This window comes from Diadema antillarum, unplaced genomic scaffold (genome assembly GCF_040938485.1).
Source record: "Diadema antillarum isolate AM-2024a unplaced genomic scaffold, OU_Dant_1.0 seq00000324_RagTag, whole genome shotgun sequence".
NCBI classification, from domain to species: domain Eukaryota; kingdom Metazoa; phylum Echinodermata; class Echinoidea; order Diadematoida; family Diadematidae; genus Diadema; species Diadema antillarum.
Window position 1 is genome coordinate 18,637 of NW_027271343.1, and position 17,125 is coordinate 35,761.

At 39.3% G+C, this 17,125-nt stretch overlaps 1 protein-coding gene across 1 annotated transcript; it reads left to right on the top strand.

Annotated features, from left to right (window-relative positions):
• Nucleotides 1-3,459: 3,459 nt before the first annotated feature.
• On the top strand, nt 3,460-14,664 carry LOC139730629 (interstitial collagenase-like). Its single transcript, XM_071641486.1, has 8 exons — nt 3,460-3,526; nt 4,394-4,605; nt 4,860-5,076; nt 5,590-5,748; nt 6,825-6,956; nt 7,641-7,780; nt 13,727-13,868; nt 14,306-14,664. Exons 1-8 carry the CDS (start codon nt 3,475-3,477, stop codon nt 14,662-14,664), a joined length of 1,413 nt encoding a protein of 470 aa, XP_071497587.1. The 5' UTR covers nt 3,460-3,474.
• The last annotated feature ends 2,461 nt before the right edge of the window (nt 14,665-17,125 follow it).

The window sequence follows — 17,125 nt, forward strand, 5'->3', positions numbered from 1 at the left end:
TCAGACATAACTGGTTCACATTGAAAAGCGACTCAACTCAACGCTGTTTTCAAGCTGTTGAGCGGTTTGTACCAGTCGGAGATGTTTCATACCATGAGTACTGTAAGTTGGTGTACAAATGCAATGTATCAATCAGCTGGAACGTCGTGTAAGTTTGTAAAATTTTAAGCTAATCCAATTATTATTTTACCCTGAGTTTCTCTTTGTCATGGAGAGGTAGCGACAACTCTTATTATGAATAAACCAAGGAATAGTATATGAGCAAATAAGCTAGTGGTGAATGCTATCTTAATATTTACAAGGTAAGGTAAGAAATGACTGACTCACTAAATTATCACTCAAAGTATTTATGAAGCAAGGGAGGTTCGGAACTTGTAGGTATTGTATTTTATAACCCCTTCAAATGCCAAAGCAGCTATTTGTATTTATCAGATTGTGTGCATGATGAAGTTATTATTCACTGCTTCTGATAGGCCTACTTGGTAATAAATGAGAAGTGATGTTGATATTATATACACTCTACGTATCCGTAGATATTCCACTCTGTGCAATGTGTCGTCTTTGCATCAACTTATCGTGTCCATTCAAGCAAGATTTTGACGAGAAAAGAGACCAGATTTCGTCACGGCCTTTAGTGTACATTATCATCACAATATGCATCCATATATATAAATATATATATATATATATATATATATATATATATATATATATATATTGAAAACTTTGAGCAAAGAAAATGGGTTTACATCGGGATTCGAACCAGAGACCTCCGGATTACTAGACCGGTGCTCTACCGACTGAGCTATTGAAAACCGTAGATTGGTGTTCGTCCCAATCCCTAAACTCTCTTTGCTCGTGTGGTCAGAAGCTATAGTGTGTGTATGTGTGCCACACACACACACACACACACACACATTAACCTGACATAAACCCGAAGGATGTAAATCAACTTTGGAATAAATGCGAGGGATCGCCGAATTTCAACGTTCTTAAGGCAGATAAAAAGTGACGCTTTCTGACCACATGAAAAGTGATATTTGATCTGTAGAAATATCAGGGACGTAATGAAGACCACCAACGGCTTGTTATAACTGACTGTTTAATGGGGAAAATGCCGATAATTGCTAAATTGAATTTGAATTCCTCTAAAAAAAGTGCAGCTGGTCAGATCAAACACCACAAACATGATTTCATTTCGTAAAGGTATCCATGATATTGTTCGGTGATAGGCGCCTACAGTATAGAAATTATTTCAATGATTGTATATAGTTTCATTCACTGTCATACTTACTGTTATCAGCAATGAGAATAGTATCAAGAATGGGACATGATGATGATGATGATGATGTGATTACAATCACATCAAGGTCAAAATGCATTGAGAGTATTTTCTAACATTTCATTTATTAAATTATTTATTATAAAATAAATAAATAAATGAATAAACAAATAGTAAAAAAAAATACAGTCAATGCATTTTGACCATAGCAAGCAGCAGTCAGAGAAAGCTCCAGATTAGCCTTGAGCATATTGAGTTTTTCGTTCCGGGATGGAATCATCCTTGCATCTCTCAAAAGTGAAGTCCATGAAAAATGGGGCCCATGCAGCTACCTTCAGATTACCGGTCTTAGCATTAGTAGTGGTGTTGGTTCCTAACCACCACGACCACCTTAACACACGCGATAATGGTCTTGTTCACTTCAATGACAGTTATGTAATCATTACCTTATCCTCTTTTTACGCGGCCAGGTGCATTCACCCGTTTTCTTTTGTCGTTCATAGAGGCGTATACCAGCAAGTGCAGACGACAAAACAGGGGTACTTCCTGGTAGCGAAGAACTCATAATGCAAGGGGTACAAGGAGTCAAATCCCCCCTTTTTTTCTTTTGTTCCCGACAGACCCCCAGATTGGAACTTTGTATTCATTCAAAGTTAATTATTCAGTTCTTTAATGGACATTTTGATTGCAGATTTACCAAAGTTATAGAAATACGAGCATGCTCCCAAGCGAGACCACATAGGACCCATGATTTAAAGAACAGGCTGTATTCAGCTCGTGAAAGCATGTCTTGAGAGACCCCCAAATCACATAATTACTCAAACTGCCCCTGAGCACCAGGAGTAGCCTCGCTATGACTATGGCTATCAGGAAAAAGGGGATACTTGAAGAAAAAGTTGAGAATCCGATGGGATGATTCCCTATCAACTGATGTCATTCAGTGTAAAATGACTTGCGAAGAGGAGATCTCTATTGACGTAGAACGTATATACCACATGATTCTTGATTCTCATTCTGAGTTCCAAGCCACAATAAAAGCAACACATTTCTGAGATGGACTCTTCACATGTACAACGTACTAGTGGGAACGCAGTGATGACATCTTTTTCGTTGAAGTTCTTCTTTCTTCTGTGTTTTAGTGTGCATTCATTATCAGCTCCTGTGATGAACGAGCACGACGCCACGGTAAGTTGACCCAGTGGAAACTGAATTCCACGAAGTAATATCGAGGACGCAATATCTAAACCAGAAACCCAATAACAGTGTTATTTTTTTCCAACTCTGAATATGTTTCCAACTCTGAATCTGCCAAATATAGCAGCGTTTCTTTAAAACAACAAAACGAAATAAACGGGGCTCTCAAAAGAGAAACATGACGCGCAGGAGAAGGAAAGTGCGAGTCATACGGAGAAACTAACTGAATAATTCATGCATGTAAATCAATCATGGATTAGCCCGAGGCAGGTTAGCCAAAAGCGAAAATTCATAAATACACGCTGCTCACAAAAGCTCTCCAATATAATGTTCATAACTTATGTCTTCGGGTAGCATTTGACATCAAAGAAACAACTTGCGTAATGAACATTTCATTTCATCAATAATTCTTGGTCGTTGTTGTTGTTGTTGGTTGTTGTTGTTGTTTTTTTTTTGCTTGGAGAGATAGAGAGAGAGAGAGAGGAGTGAGAGAAGAGAAAGAGGGAGAGGAAGAGAGATTATGAATTGCTTTCTTTTCGTTTCTTTCCATATGCTCAAAAATGACCACCTTTATTTATGTAACAAGAATTGCTGGAGTGTATGTATTATTGATGAAACGAAGGCAAAAAAAATAACAATAGTTTTTGGATGTTGGCTTCACCTTCTTCAGACACGAAAAGTCTCTAAATCAGTTAATTGTGCCTCATGTCAAGTGGATTTACTCCATTAAACCTTTTTCTTTAACAATCTGGAAATTGAAGGGAGCCAATTCCGGAAGAAACACTTTTATAGTGACCAGGATTTTCAACAACATGAGCATCTTCATTACATATTCAAAGACCAGAACGAAACAATTTGACTAACTCGAAAAAATTCATTCTGCTAGGCTCCAAACACGGTTCATTAAATCTCTTTGTTACATTTAGACATACCTGACGAAGTACAACTACATGAAACAAGGTGGGACTTCGCGAGGCGGCTCGGGGGCAAAGAAAGACATGACAAGTGCTTTAAAGGCTTTCCAACGCTTCGCCAGCATAAATGAGACAGGTAAATAGATTTCTCTTCTTTACTCTCGACAACCTCTGAAATATGAGGGGCAGTAATGCATAATTTTAGTCTTTACTAAGTAATACATTCGTTATTGCATTGGTCCTTTTTATTTTTCTGTATGTTTCTTTACAACACGTCTTTTCTTCTTAGAGAAAGGAAAAGCACGATATCGCAATATCACGTCTCTTGTTCGAATAACAATAGTAGGAAGCAACTTTTGAATTGGGTGGGTATAGGTATGGTTGTGGGATTGTGATGTATCGCTCTAGAAAATGAAAGAAAACTTCACGAGTCGGACATCTTAGTTTGCATGTCGGTATTCTGATAATTTGCATCATTTTTTTCTCACGTGGAAGTTTGTCATAAATTCCTATGCTTAAATACTTGTCTCTGTGCAATGCTACCATCACGTCAGGTTTAGCAATACAGAGTTTGACCACTGAACATATTAGGTATCGCTTTTGGACAATGAATGTAGACACTAAGGCATTGACGATGACGTCATGACATTGTAAGTTAGATCACAACAATCAACGCGGAAGTATTAGGACTGAGAAAGGAATGCAGAACTGCCCAAGCTTCGCCAGCTGTGTGTCTATTGTGTCTTCACCCTATACTAGAAACCTACACAATAAATAATTATAGATAAAAAGTGCCTTCTGGCAATAATGGCTGTCTTAAATCCATTAATTTTCGTATTGAATAAAAATCAAAACAAAACAAACAGAAGACTTGGGGGGGGGAAGGAGGGAGAATTATGTTCAATATTTGGGGAAAATACAAACGAGGGAGTGGGAGGGGCGCGATAATGAGCCTATAACTCCCATGATATTCTCCCTCTCCCCCCTCCCATTTTGATTCAAGGAAAACTCGATAATGACACAATTCGTATGATGAACATGCCTCGATGTGGCTTGCCTGACATTGAGGATAACCAAGGATGGGATGTTCGGAAAAAGCGCTTCACCCTCTCACAACTGAAGTGGCCGTACACTGACCTGACCTACAGGATAGACGGGACCACGCCAGACCTCCCTGCTGCGCTGGTCGGGCAGATAATGGCACAAGCACTGAAGGTAAAAAAAAAAACCGGTTCATTTCCGTTCAGTTTATTAGTTGAATCCATGAATATTCTGTTTCTGAATTCCATTATCTTGATTAAACCTCAAGGCGCCCAGTTAATAGTATTATGCATTCCTCTAAGTTTCTCAGAGTCTTGTCATGTCACACAGAAATTGTGTGTACTCGAATTATATTGGTATTTTCCTCCACAATAAAATAGCATGGAAAGCAAACGCTTTATTTTCATTTTTTTGCTTAATTCACGAAGGCGTGGTCGGACGTGTCGTCACTAACTTTCGCGCAGGTTGCTGCGGGCCAGCCAGCGGACATCTTGATCGATTTCTTCACCGGCGCCCACGGCGATGGCAATCCATTCGACGGACCCGGCAGCGTTCTTGCCCACGCCTATTTCCCCAACCCTAACCCCATCGCTGGTGACGCCCACTTTGACGACGCCGAGACCTACACAGATGGCACACCTCAAGGTTGATACGTTGTACTTGTCTTTATACGCATGCATAAAGACATGGACAGATATACTGTACACTATACACAAATTAATGTAGTACAGTCATGACACTGTGTAGTTATGAAAAGGGTTAGGATTGATGTTTTTATCTTCTTCAAAAAGAAATTTTATTAAAACCGTGTCCTGACCTTACTCTAAGAAAAGGTAAAAAATTTCTTCACTTCAGTGTTTTGCATGATCGAATCGATTAAAAGATTTCAGGTCTGTAGAGCTTAAGTTTTTCGTCAAAAGTAAACAAAACAAAAAGTGATCATACCTTTTATAGTTTCATCTGAAAGCGTTAATATGACATGAAAACTACGAGTTTGTAAGCCAGTGAGGCTTCCCATCGTTGAAATACAAGCTGAATGAAAAAATAGCTGACAGACACCCATCAACCCTCCCCTCACATTCCCCTTTCAGGGCGGAAGTATAGAATTTGTGCATTATGGGATTACAAAGAGGATCACTCTCGTTGCTTGATTTCCAGGAATCAACCTGTTCCAGGTAGCGGCTCACGAGTTCGGTCATAGCCTTGGCCTCGGGCACTCAACCGTGGAAGAGGCTCTGATGGCGCCCTTCTATCAAGGCTACGTGCCTGACTTCCAGCTCCATCCAGACGATGTCGCAGGAATCCAGGCACACTACGGTAAGCACTACTATATTGCCATTATGTCCTACACTTAATTATTTCTTCCAGGTCCCTCTTCTTCTTCAATGTAGGGCCTGCTAAGTTTAATTCCCAAACAATTCTGATCTCTTGAAAACGACATGTGAATTGAAAAACAAAATAAAACAAAACAAAAAACTGTAGAATGAATACAGGAAAAAAGAAGAACGATATCAGTGCTGTTGGAAGGTCATTATCAGATTTTTGTAGATACATTATCTTTTCTGTCATGAAGGAAATAATTTGGGTACGTAAGCAATCGTGAAGAAAAAAAGGCGTTTAAAGGACAAGTTCACCTTCATAAACATAAGGATTGAGAGAATGAAGCAATATTAGTAGAACACATCATTGAAAGTTTGAGGAAAATCAGACAATCCGTTCAAAAGTTATGAATTTTTGAAGTTTTTGTGCAGTAACCGCTGGATGAGAAGACTACTACAGTGTATGAATAACTTAGATGTCACATGCGTACAACAATATAAGGAAAATATAAAGAGAAATTCACAAAATTCCATCTTTTGAAAAAAGTACATTTTCCCCTGACTCGTTACCGACAAATGTTATGGGTAATATTATTCCCCCTGCCTTTAGAAAGAGGCAACTCAAGTGCTCTTTTATTATGCGAAAAAAGTGAAAATATGTTGAATTTTCTTTTACATTTTCTTTATACTGTTGTACGCATATGAATCACAAGCTGTAGTAGTCTCCTCATCCAGCGGGTCCAACACAAAAACTTTAAAAATTCATAACTTTTGCATCGATTGTCCAATTTTCCTCAAACTTTCACTGATGTGTTCTAATAATATTGTTGCATTCTCTCAATCCTTATGTTTATGAAGGTGAACTTGTCCTTTAATAGGTATACTCAATCCTTCATGTGAAATAACAAAGCTGAATTGTGTGATAACTTAATACATAATAAAGACTGGAGTGATCCTAGCAAGAAGTAAAAACTACGTATTGTCTTAAAGACTTCACAGACTGTGATTTTTTTTTCCAGGTATGTAAGAAGATAGTTCATGTTGTACTCTCAAACTGCCTTTCTCCGCTGGCAGGCCCTAACGAGAACCCAAATGCTGGTGATGGTGGCCAGGATACAGATCCCGGGCCGATACCAGCTGGGGACTGCGTCTCACAGTTCAACGTAGCCACACAAACAGCAGATGGCGGCTACTATCTTATCAACAGTAAGATCAACTTTGAACTTGTTAAATGGGCATTCGAATACGAATTGCCTTCACTAATTTGGTCTAAGTCCTATGTGAATTCTAGGAGTGTAAACGAACGGTTGCCTTCTAAAGAGGGACTTTGCGTTTGTATTTGTTTCTCGATTTCCTGGCCCTACTACCTAGCTAAGAAGATGCTAGATAGGGCAGTAGAGTTTTAATTCATTGCACAATTTTCTAGAGTAGAGTGTGCAATGCTATTTGTTGACATAATGCAGTTGCAGATGAGCGGATATGAAATAAATCGTGCAAAACAATGATAACCGATTCACTACTTTGGATGAGACTTTGCTCTCTTAACCGTTTTAACGGCTAATAATTGTGATAAATAGGCCTACTCGTGTACTTTAATAAAGAGTAAACATGGAGATTTGTTGTTGTTAAATCGTCTTTATCCTACCTTCCATCTAATCATCTAATGTTCTTATAATCCATGACCTAATGGTAAATGGCCAAGTCGTCCTATTCAGATCAGATGTCATGATTTATTTACGGACCCATCTATGGTGCTGACTGTTATCTTTATTTTGATTCTTATCAGTAGCTATTTTTGTTTTCATTAAAAAGATAATTGCTCTATTGTGGAATATTTACAAATAATGACTCTGTTATGCATATTCTCTGTTTATGTCTTTTATGATATAGCAACTCACACTTTTCGTTTTGGAGCCAACGGCTTGGTAGCCGGATATCCGAAACCAATAGCGACCGAATTTCCTGGTTTACCCAATGACCCGGATGCCGGCCTATACTACCCAGATAATGGCAAGACGTACTTTTTCAAGGTATGAGGCATGTGTGTAATCAATAATGAGAACCTTGTTCCCGGGAAGGTAGCAAATCGACAGCTGGTAACTTTGACAAACTGAGGGATCGAAAGTAGCTATATGGTCATAGTCGCTAAGGCACAATATGATTTGTTAATATGATGGTCATTGACCAAGGAAACAACTTCACAAAAGAGACGAAAGCATACATACAAGAGGAACTCAACGGAGTGATTTAAGTCGAGAAGTAGTACAGCAGACCCTTGGACATCTCAGGGACTGTTATTCCTCATTACGGAAACAAGGAATTCGAAAGCAGTCGACACGACACCTAACAGTGACTTCCAACCCTCAGGCGCTCGTTTAAAAAAAAAAAAAAACCAAACTACGCCCATCTCTGACAAACAAGCTTGAAGCTATAGGAAACCACCACAGTGTGATTAATATCCATTAAACCAGAACACATTCTGACGTAACTGTTAAGTATTATGTGTATGATATATATATTTGAGGGTAAAGGTGTTTATCAAAATTATTGACTTATTTGAAATCAGTCGATATTGCATGTCTTCAGACATGATATATTACGCACCAGTATTACGGCTGCTGCAGTACGTATCATAATTATGGAAAGATGTTTTTCTGTTTGAAAAAAACAAAACAAAAACCCGCAAACAAAACAATGACCAGCATCGACATCATACCAATTTTCTCTCTGACGAGATCAGGTTCTTGTCCAGTTGTGGCTATGTATCATTGTAGATCAGTGAATAAGACCCCGTTTACAGTGCGGGGCTGGGCCGGGCCGGGCCAGGCCGGGCCGGGCCCCGCAATTTTGTCCGTTTACACTGCCGGGCTCGGCCGCGCTTTTGATTCAAACCTTTCAATATTTTGTCGTAGTGGCGTTCTGCTTGTAAACAAATGCAATTTGGTATTGTCTGGTTTTCAGACCCTTTGCCAAATGAATTCCGTGGCGACGAAGTCGCCGTTCGGGCAAAGGCCTGTGCCGAAGGAAAGATTCCTTTGCAGGACAAAACCACCTTAAACTATACTAGTTTTCGACGTTGAGGGGGATAATATCCTGAATAGCGAAAGATACAGGCAGAGTGTTTGGAAGCCAGACTAAAATTGGCCGCGCAATTGGCCGCGCATTTGGCCCAGTTTGCGTTTCACCAAGAAAAGGCCGGGCTCGGCCGCGGCCGAGACCACCTCCAGAGCGAGGCCAAATGCGAGGCCAATTTTGGTACCTCGGTAGGGACTTTTTGTAAAAACAGGAGTACAAAAGCCTCATTTATAGAGCATTTAAAATTAAATTTCTAGAAAATTACACATAATGGAAAAAAAACCTAGTGCAAAGGACTATGATTATAACATACGGGGGTACATTTATGTGACGGTGAAAGATGCTCGGCGAGGGAGAGAAGGGACCGAGCAGGAGGAGGGTGTGGAAGGGCGTCCCCCTCCCACGGTAGGGACTTTTTGTAAAAACAGAGTACAAAAGTCGCGTTTATAGAGCATTTAAAAGTAAATTTCTAGGAAATCAAACATAGTGAAAAAATAGTGCGAAGGACTGTGATTATAACATATGGGTGTACATTTATGTGAACGTATGAGATCCTCGGCGAGGGAGCGAAGCGACCGGGCGGGGGGAAGGTGTTGGGGGGGGGGGGATGTCCCCCTTCCGAGGTAGGGACTTTTTGTAAAAACAGAGTACAAAAGACGCGTTTATAGAGCAGTTAAAAGCAAATTTCTAGGAAATTGAGCTTAGTTAAAAAAGATAGTGTGAGGGATATGATTTTAACATACGGGGGGGGGGTACATTTTGATGTGATGGTGTGAGATCCTCAGCGAGGGAGCGAAGCGACCGAGCAGGGGGGGGGGGGATGTGGGAGGGGAAAACCCCCTCCCACGGTAGGGACTTTTTGTAAAAGCAGAGTAGAAAAGTCGCGCTTATAGAGCATTTAAAAGCAAATTTCTAGGAAATTAAACATAGTGAAAAAATAGTGCGAAGGACTATGATTATAACATACGGGGGGGGGGGGGGAGGTACATTTTGATGTGATGGTGTGAGATCCTCGGCAAGGGAGCGAAGCGACCGAGCAGGGGGAGGATGTGGGGGGGGGGGGGATACCCCCTCCCACGGTAGGGACTTTTTGTAAAAGCAGAGTAGAAAAGTCGCGCTTCTATATAGAGCATTTAAAAGCAAATTTCTAGGAAATTAAACATAGTGAAAAAAAAAATAGTACAAAGGACTGTGATTATAACATACGGGTGTACATTTATGTGAACGCATGAGATCCTCGGCGAGGGTGTTGGGGGGGGGGGATATCCCCCTTCCACGGTAGGGACTTTTTGTATAAACAGAGTACAAAAGTCGCGTTTATAGAGCAGTTGAAAGTAAATTTCTAGGAAATTTAGCTTAGGTAAAAAAAAAAATAGTGTGAGGACTAGGATTATAACATACGGGGGGGGGGGTACATTTTGATGTGATGGTGTGAGATCCTCAGCGAGGGAGCGAAGCGACCGAGCAGGGGGAGGATGTGGGAGGGGGAATACCCCCTTCCCACGGTAGGGACTTTTTGTAAAAGCAGAGTAGAAAAGTCGCGCTTATAGAGCATTTAAAAGCAAATTTCTAGGAAACTAAACATAGTGAAAAAAATAGCGCGAAGGACTATGATTAAAAAATAAGGGGGGGGGGGTACATTTTGATGTGATGGTGTGAGATCCTCGGCGAGGGAGCGAAGCGACCGAGCAGGGGGAGGATATGGGGGGGGGGGCAGACCCCCCTCCCACGGTAGGGACTTTTTGTAAAAGCAGAGTAGAAAAGTCGCGCTTATAGAGCATTTAAAAGCAAATTTCTAGGAAACTGAACATAGTGAAAAAAAAATAGTGCGAAGGACTATACTAACATACGGGTGTACATTTATGTGAACGTATGAGATCCTCGGCGAGGGAGCGAAGCGACCGAGCGGGGGGGGGGGGGGGGGGAGGTGTTGGAGGGGGATGTCCCCCTTCCAAGGTAGGGACTTTTTGTAAAAACAGAGTAAAAATGTCGCGTTTATAGAGCAGTTAAAAGCAAATTTCCAGGGAATTAAACATGGCGAAAAAAAATAGTGTGAAGGACTACGATTTTAACATACGGGGGTACATTATGTGACGGTGTGAGATCCTTGGCGAGGGTGTTCAAGGGGGGGGGGGGTAAATTAAACATCACTGCGGAGGACTATCATCATAATTTATGAAAACCATAATTTATGAAAACTGTACATGAAAACTGTACATTTATGAAAACTGTACATTTTACTGTATATATATGTATACGGGCAGAGCGAGCGAGCCACTTTCACTTTGCCATTGATCTTAAATGTATTCATTAAAAGCTTAAACGTGATCGCATTGTTCGAGCAATAAAGAAATTATTCTTATATTGCTAAAAAGCATAGAAGAAAGGGAAAATGTAAGCTTTGCTATAAGGGTTTGTTTCAGGGGGCACACTTGAGGACGCGAGGCTACCATCTATACACTAAATTTACTCATAAGTAAACATTAGTGTATAGATATTATGGTGTAGGCCTATGTTAATAATGAATTATGATTTTCGCATTTTCAGTTATGACATTGACACCTTTTAGAGAAGAAAAGTGCCTTTATTGTTCATATTGGTCTTTAAATAATTGATTAATTATTTGTTACAGGGGCACTTTTTTTTTGGGGGGGGGGGGGCAGGGGTGGCACTTCCGGCGCCCTTGTTCTTATACCTATTATCTATACCAAGTTCAGCATCATCCTTATTGGATTTGTGTTGCTGAAGATATCAACCCCCTCTTCCAGGTTGCTCACTTTGTGGTAGTAAATATAGAGAAGAGCAAGAGACGTTAGTCGAGCTTGAGTCATGCTGGCTTTTTGTTTTTGTCTTTGTCTTATTTTGGTTGTTGTTGTTTTATCTTTAAAAATCATTCTTCTGTCGTATTTGGAGCTTTGGGAAGAAGTTTCACTTTTTTTTTTTGTCTGTTCAAGCGGACCCTGCTCGCTGGCGGGGGGAGGGGGGGGGGGGGTCGTTCGTGCCCCCCCCCCCCCCCCCCCCCCCTAGTTACGGGCCTGGGCAGCCACACGAAACAGAACCTGATAAAAATGCAGAAATAAAAATAAAGTAACAGGCAGACACAAGGTCAAAATGATCCATATTAACCGCTGCCTCCAGCGGCAGATACGTGCCTTAAAAAGGGGAAATCCAGTCCAAATATAAGTAAATCTGATAATAAAAAGTAAAATAATACGAGTTCAACGGTATCAAAGGGTAAAAAATAAGGAAGTGAAGTTTTGCTATATTTTTTTTTTCAGGATGGTAGGATACCCTCACAACTTGCCATAGTTTGTACTTACAATTTTGACATTTCCAGTTTTTCATCCAAACGCAATTATGCTCGAGGCTCAAATCCTGGTATATCCAACTGCACTATTCTGAAATTATTCAATCAGGAATAACATCATATTTCAGACCTCAATGACGGAAACATTAAATTTTCGTTAATTTTTGTACAGAATCAATGAAAAATTGTGAGGTTATGACATGGTTAGCTCACCATTTGAATATTCATATCCACTGTACAAGAACTGTTTTGCAGAAATTAGCGAAACTTCAAAAGGTCATAACTTCTTTATTTTTCATTCGATTTCAGTCAAATTTGTACCGTTGAACTCGTAAGATTTTACTCTGTTTTATCAGATTGGCGTATATTTGGACTGGATTTCCCTTTTAAAGAAGAAATCCACCCTAAAATTTCATCAATTTCATAAGAAAGAGAAAAGATCCCTGCAGAACAGTGCAAAATGATTGAAATCGGATAACTAGATTAAAAAAAAAATGATGCAGTTAAAACATTCTGAAATTGTGCAATATTTTGGAAGACACTTCTCGACCAGCTGCTATGAATATTCAAATCAAAAAGTTAACGATGTTATGCTCTCACAATTTCTTACTTATTTAATAAACAGACGAATACAAAACTTGCCGTAAAACCACCACCACCAAAAAAAAAAGAACAAATGCTAATTGTGATATATCTTGGTATGGGAAATTACTTTCACTTTTATTAGCTAAAAAATAACAATTGGTTGGTAGAAAGCTTAACTGTGCACCACGTATTCTTTCTTGGGTATGTATGCCTTTAAAGATTTCATAAAGATAACAATTTTCAGAATTTTATATATAACATGTACATGACATCATCAACTCACTCATTTGAATATTCACAAGGACTGGTCAAGAAATAATTTGTGTGTGTGTGTGTTTTTTCAATGTGAGATTTCGAAATGTCATATCTTATTTCTTATCTGATTTTTGTCATTTTGTATCGTTTTGTAGGGAATATTTCTCTCTTTCTTTTGAAGTTTATTCATATTTTTAGGTGGATTTCCTCTTAAAGCAGGGTAGTTTATGCTCATTGCCTTGTTCCCTTCGGGTAGCAACTTACCAGGTTATCAATCCTCGGTGTGCGTGGAATGCAAATCGACAGAGAAAACTTCATAGCATATTACAGATTGTCCAGAGTTCCTGGCTCAGTTAGTTAAAGCCATTGGTCGTATGGTAACTTGTTCCTTGGGGTAAGCAGAGAGGTGGGAAGAAGTACTTTCTTACAAAGCGGTCATAAAATAAAACTAAACACAGGGGCTCATCGTAGTCGTTTCACATATCAGATCATGATAATAATGTCACCATAGACAAGTCACGTCAGGCAGATACCGAACATTTTTGTGAGCTGAAATTGCATGACGCGTGCGATACCATGCCAGCTAAGCACACTTTTCTTGTGTATCAATTTCGGTTCAATTTTACATGGATTGTACGTAAACACCAGTATGGCACGATTTGTTGTATTAAAAAATAAAATAAAAAAACAAAACACACACACACACAAAAAAAAAAAACAGCGTGATTCAAATGTTTGAATTATCTTATTGCAGGGTGCCAACTATTATCAGTTTACTGGACAGACACAGGACGACAACTCGCCAGGCACCATAGCCACCGCCTTCCCTGGCTTGCCCAACGACCTAGATGCAGCCTTCATTTGGAGCGGCAATGGAAGGGTGTACTTCACTAAAGGTTCATTACTATCAGTATATTGTCAAACTATTCTCTCTTAGGTGTTCACTGGAATTCAGAAATTCTGCACGGCATTTGTCATTTTATTATATTCGTTATAACGATATTTTGTTAATAAAATTAATATAGATAGTTAACTTTATAATGATACTTGAACATAAGTTCTAAACAGTGAATAAGAGTTACGAGAAAAATAATCGCCATAAACCTAGCCAATCTTACACAATAAATGTAAAAGGATGATTCAAATGATATGTTTCTCGACCAAGATTCCTCTTTTTTTCTATGCTGTGACGAACGAGCAAACGTTCTTCGTGTGTAAAACTCTGGCCTAGTTGCAACTGATTGACAAATTGCCCTCGTCTCCTGTGGTGAAGAACGTTATCACATTTGTATCGCTAATGACGTTCATGCACACTTTCTACACTCGTTACCAGGTGACCAATACTACAGGTTCAGTGCGGGGATTGGTGTTGACAATGGCTACCCAAGACCTCTTAGTCTGTGGACCAATCTACCACCAACCCTTGACGCCGCCATGCAGTTCGCAAACGGCTTCACTTACTTCTTCTCCGGAGATAGCTACTACCGCTTCAACGATGACGAGTTCGCTGTGGACGCTGGCTACCCACGAGACACAGCCGTGGTATGGTTGGGTTGTGCCGCTCGCATCGGATCGGGCAATACGACTGCAACTCCACCTGGCGGTGGAGGAAACGGAGCCGCAGTAGTCACCTTGCCCCCAATTCTAGTTGGACTTATAACTCTGGTATTATCTTGTACGCACTTGCTGTAATGATCGTTATTTTAAACCTTTTGAAAAGGATTAAACGTTCGCACTGTTAGGATGATAATTCTAGTGGATAATAACATTTACTGGCAGACCCTCGATGATGCTCAAAATTAATTTTGACCTGAGCACTTTTAGACGGGTTCAGATCAAATTGTAGTTCAGTGAAATGATATGAATCAACAATCCACTGTTTGACTGTATATAGTGACGTCCATGCACTGTCAGTGTGAAATAGGAACGCCACTTCTTCTTCATCACTTCTTCTTCTTCTTCTTCTTTTCTTCGTCTTCCTTTTTTCTTTTTTTCTTCTTCCAAAGTATATGCTACCAATAAAGTGTGTTGTTTTATACTTATCATGCTTATAGCAACTTATTTGGGGGAAGGGGTTACATGATGACAGAGAATTAACAATTAGTGCCGATAAACATTGTGATCGTCAACTTATTTTCCTGGATGTTGTTATTACAATATTTCATACTATTCCTAGCGATATCGTATCTTTAACTTAATAATGGTGTCATTACTTTTGTGACAAAAAGCTGTGTGAAATGTGAAAATTTAATTCTTACTCACTGGTAAGAGAAAGTAAAACAGTCAGGAAAATTCCGTAGGTATTTTCCTTGCTTTCGTCAGGTATCCTATAGTTTCTCATCACTCTGATGCAAACTTTACTTCAGCTCAGTATTTACTCTGCCTACCGGCTGATAAATTTGATCACTGCATCTGACATGTATGGCTTCCTCATTCAGGGTTATTACACACAACAAACTGGAAAATTTACCCGAGTTTGCATTTGCTGTTAGTAAGTGCTTGCGATACAGAAATGCCACCAGCTGCCTTTCAACTTGTGTGTTTTGAAACCATGCTGAGCTGACGAGAAAATAACATAACTTAGAGTCTTGAACACTTTATTCGTTATTTTGTTCATCAGGGAAGTATGTACGATGTAAGTTAACAGACGGAATCACCGAATGAATAGCTCTATGTGTATAGAATGTTTACAATAGATTTTTTGTTGTTGTTTCTGAACCACATTTGATCACTTCTAACATCAGTGCCCTAGATTTCGCCTCTCATTCATCGTATTCAACAAAAGAAGAGGAAGAAATATTCTCACACGCAATATCATCGATAATTCTCTCAAACAATTTATTCACTCTTAATTGGCTTCAAAACATACAAGGAAAGTTTTGCCATTCTGGGAACGATCATCACAACATTTCAACTGAGGAGCAAAATATGTCGAAGTCAAACAAACTCTTTGCTTCGATGCACCTTGCGATGTATAAATGTCATCGTCATTGTTCCTCGTGCTGGCATGCGATATGACTCGTAATGGTTTGCTTTCAAATCCATTCGTTCTGAGCATGAACGCATGAACGTAATTTAATAAGTCTTTACATTGTATACACTTTATACATTTGTAAATGTCATATACCTTTGACTAATGACTTATAGGGTTGTGGTGCAATTTGAATAAACATTATGTGTGTGTGTGTGTGTGTGTGTGTGTGTGTGTGTGTGTGAGTGAGAGTTTGTGTTTGTGTGTAGACCCTACATGCCACTGAATTATAATTACCTTGGCGTACTGTCTGAAGAAAGGTATTTCTTTATGGAAACATGATTTGCAGTGGTCACTTAATCACATCTTTTGACAAGAAATATATATACGTTACTGGAAGTTTCTATTTTTGCATGTCTAGCAAGTTTTGCCCTTGTACCTGTTATCAAATCGAATGTTACCAAAGAATCATTATTACCGTATATAAAACCGTTTATTTCACACTTTCACGAAATTTTCACAGACTTGCTTATGGAGAGATTGAATGAGTCAAATTGATATGAAGTCACATCGAATGTCACATTTTCAGCGACCCCTAGTTTGGTATCAGCATAGACGGAGCCCACATATCTATCATTATGTGTGCGTATATGTGTTTGTGTGTGTTTGTGTGTGTGTGTGTGTGTGTGTGTTTGTGTGTGAGTGTACGTGTACGTGTGTGTTCGCGGCCCAAGCTAGCTGGCATGTGTGCAGGTAATCGCATGGGTGAGTTTTATCGTAAGTATAGGTGTTTATTGTCTTATGCGCATATATGGTTATAAACATTCCATTGTATGTTCTTCCTTATTGAGCTTATGGAAGAAATAAAAAGTAACTTTAAATTACTATAGTACCTGAATCTAAAAAAAGTATACTTAGGATTGCAAAATTTGCAGAGAAGATGACAAGAATAACCGTAATAAACAATAACAACAGAAAGCCAGAATATCAATATTGCTGCAAAATGGCATTGTAAACTCTGATCGACAACTTCATTGAACTGAGTAATGATAATATTTTTTATTCCATGGCAGAAAGCTTTGGGCAAAATTATAACATCTAATCTATTTCCTACATACATGAGGTTATCATGAACGCTATACATATTTCTATGACAAATAACAACAATAAACAGATAAATCC

What these genes read in the sequence shown, in the direction of transcription:
- LOC139730629 (XM_071641486.1), top strand. Translation starts at nt 3,475, where the DNA reads ATGACAAGTGCTTTAAAGGCTTTCCAACGCTTCGCCAGCATAAATGAG. An exon ending in AGGAATCCAGGCACACTACG is followed by an intron (nt 5,749 to 6,824) that starts GTAAGCACTACT and finishes CTCCGCTGGCAG; the next exon opens with GCCCTAACGAGAACCCAAAT. An exon ending in GCAAGACGTACTTTTTCAAG is followed by an intron (nt 7,781 to 13,726) that starts GTATGAGGCATG and finishes ATCTTATTGCAG; the next exon opens with GGTGCCAACTATTATCAGTT.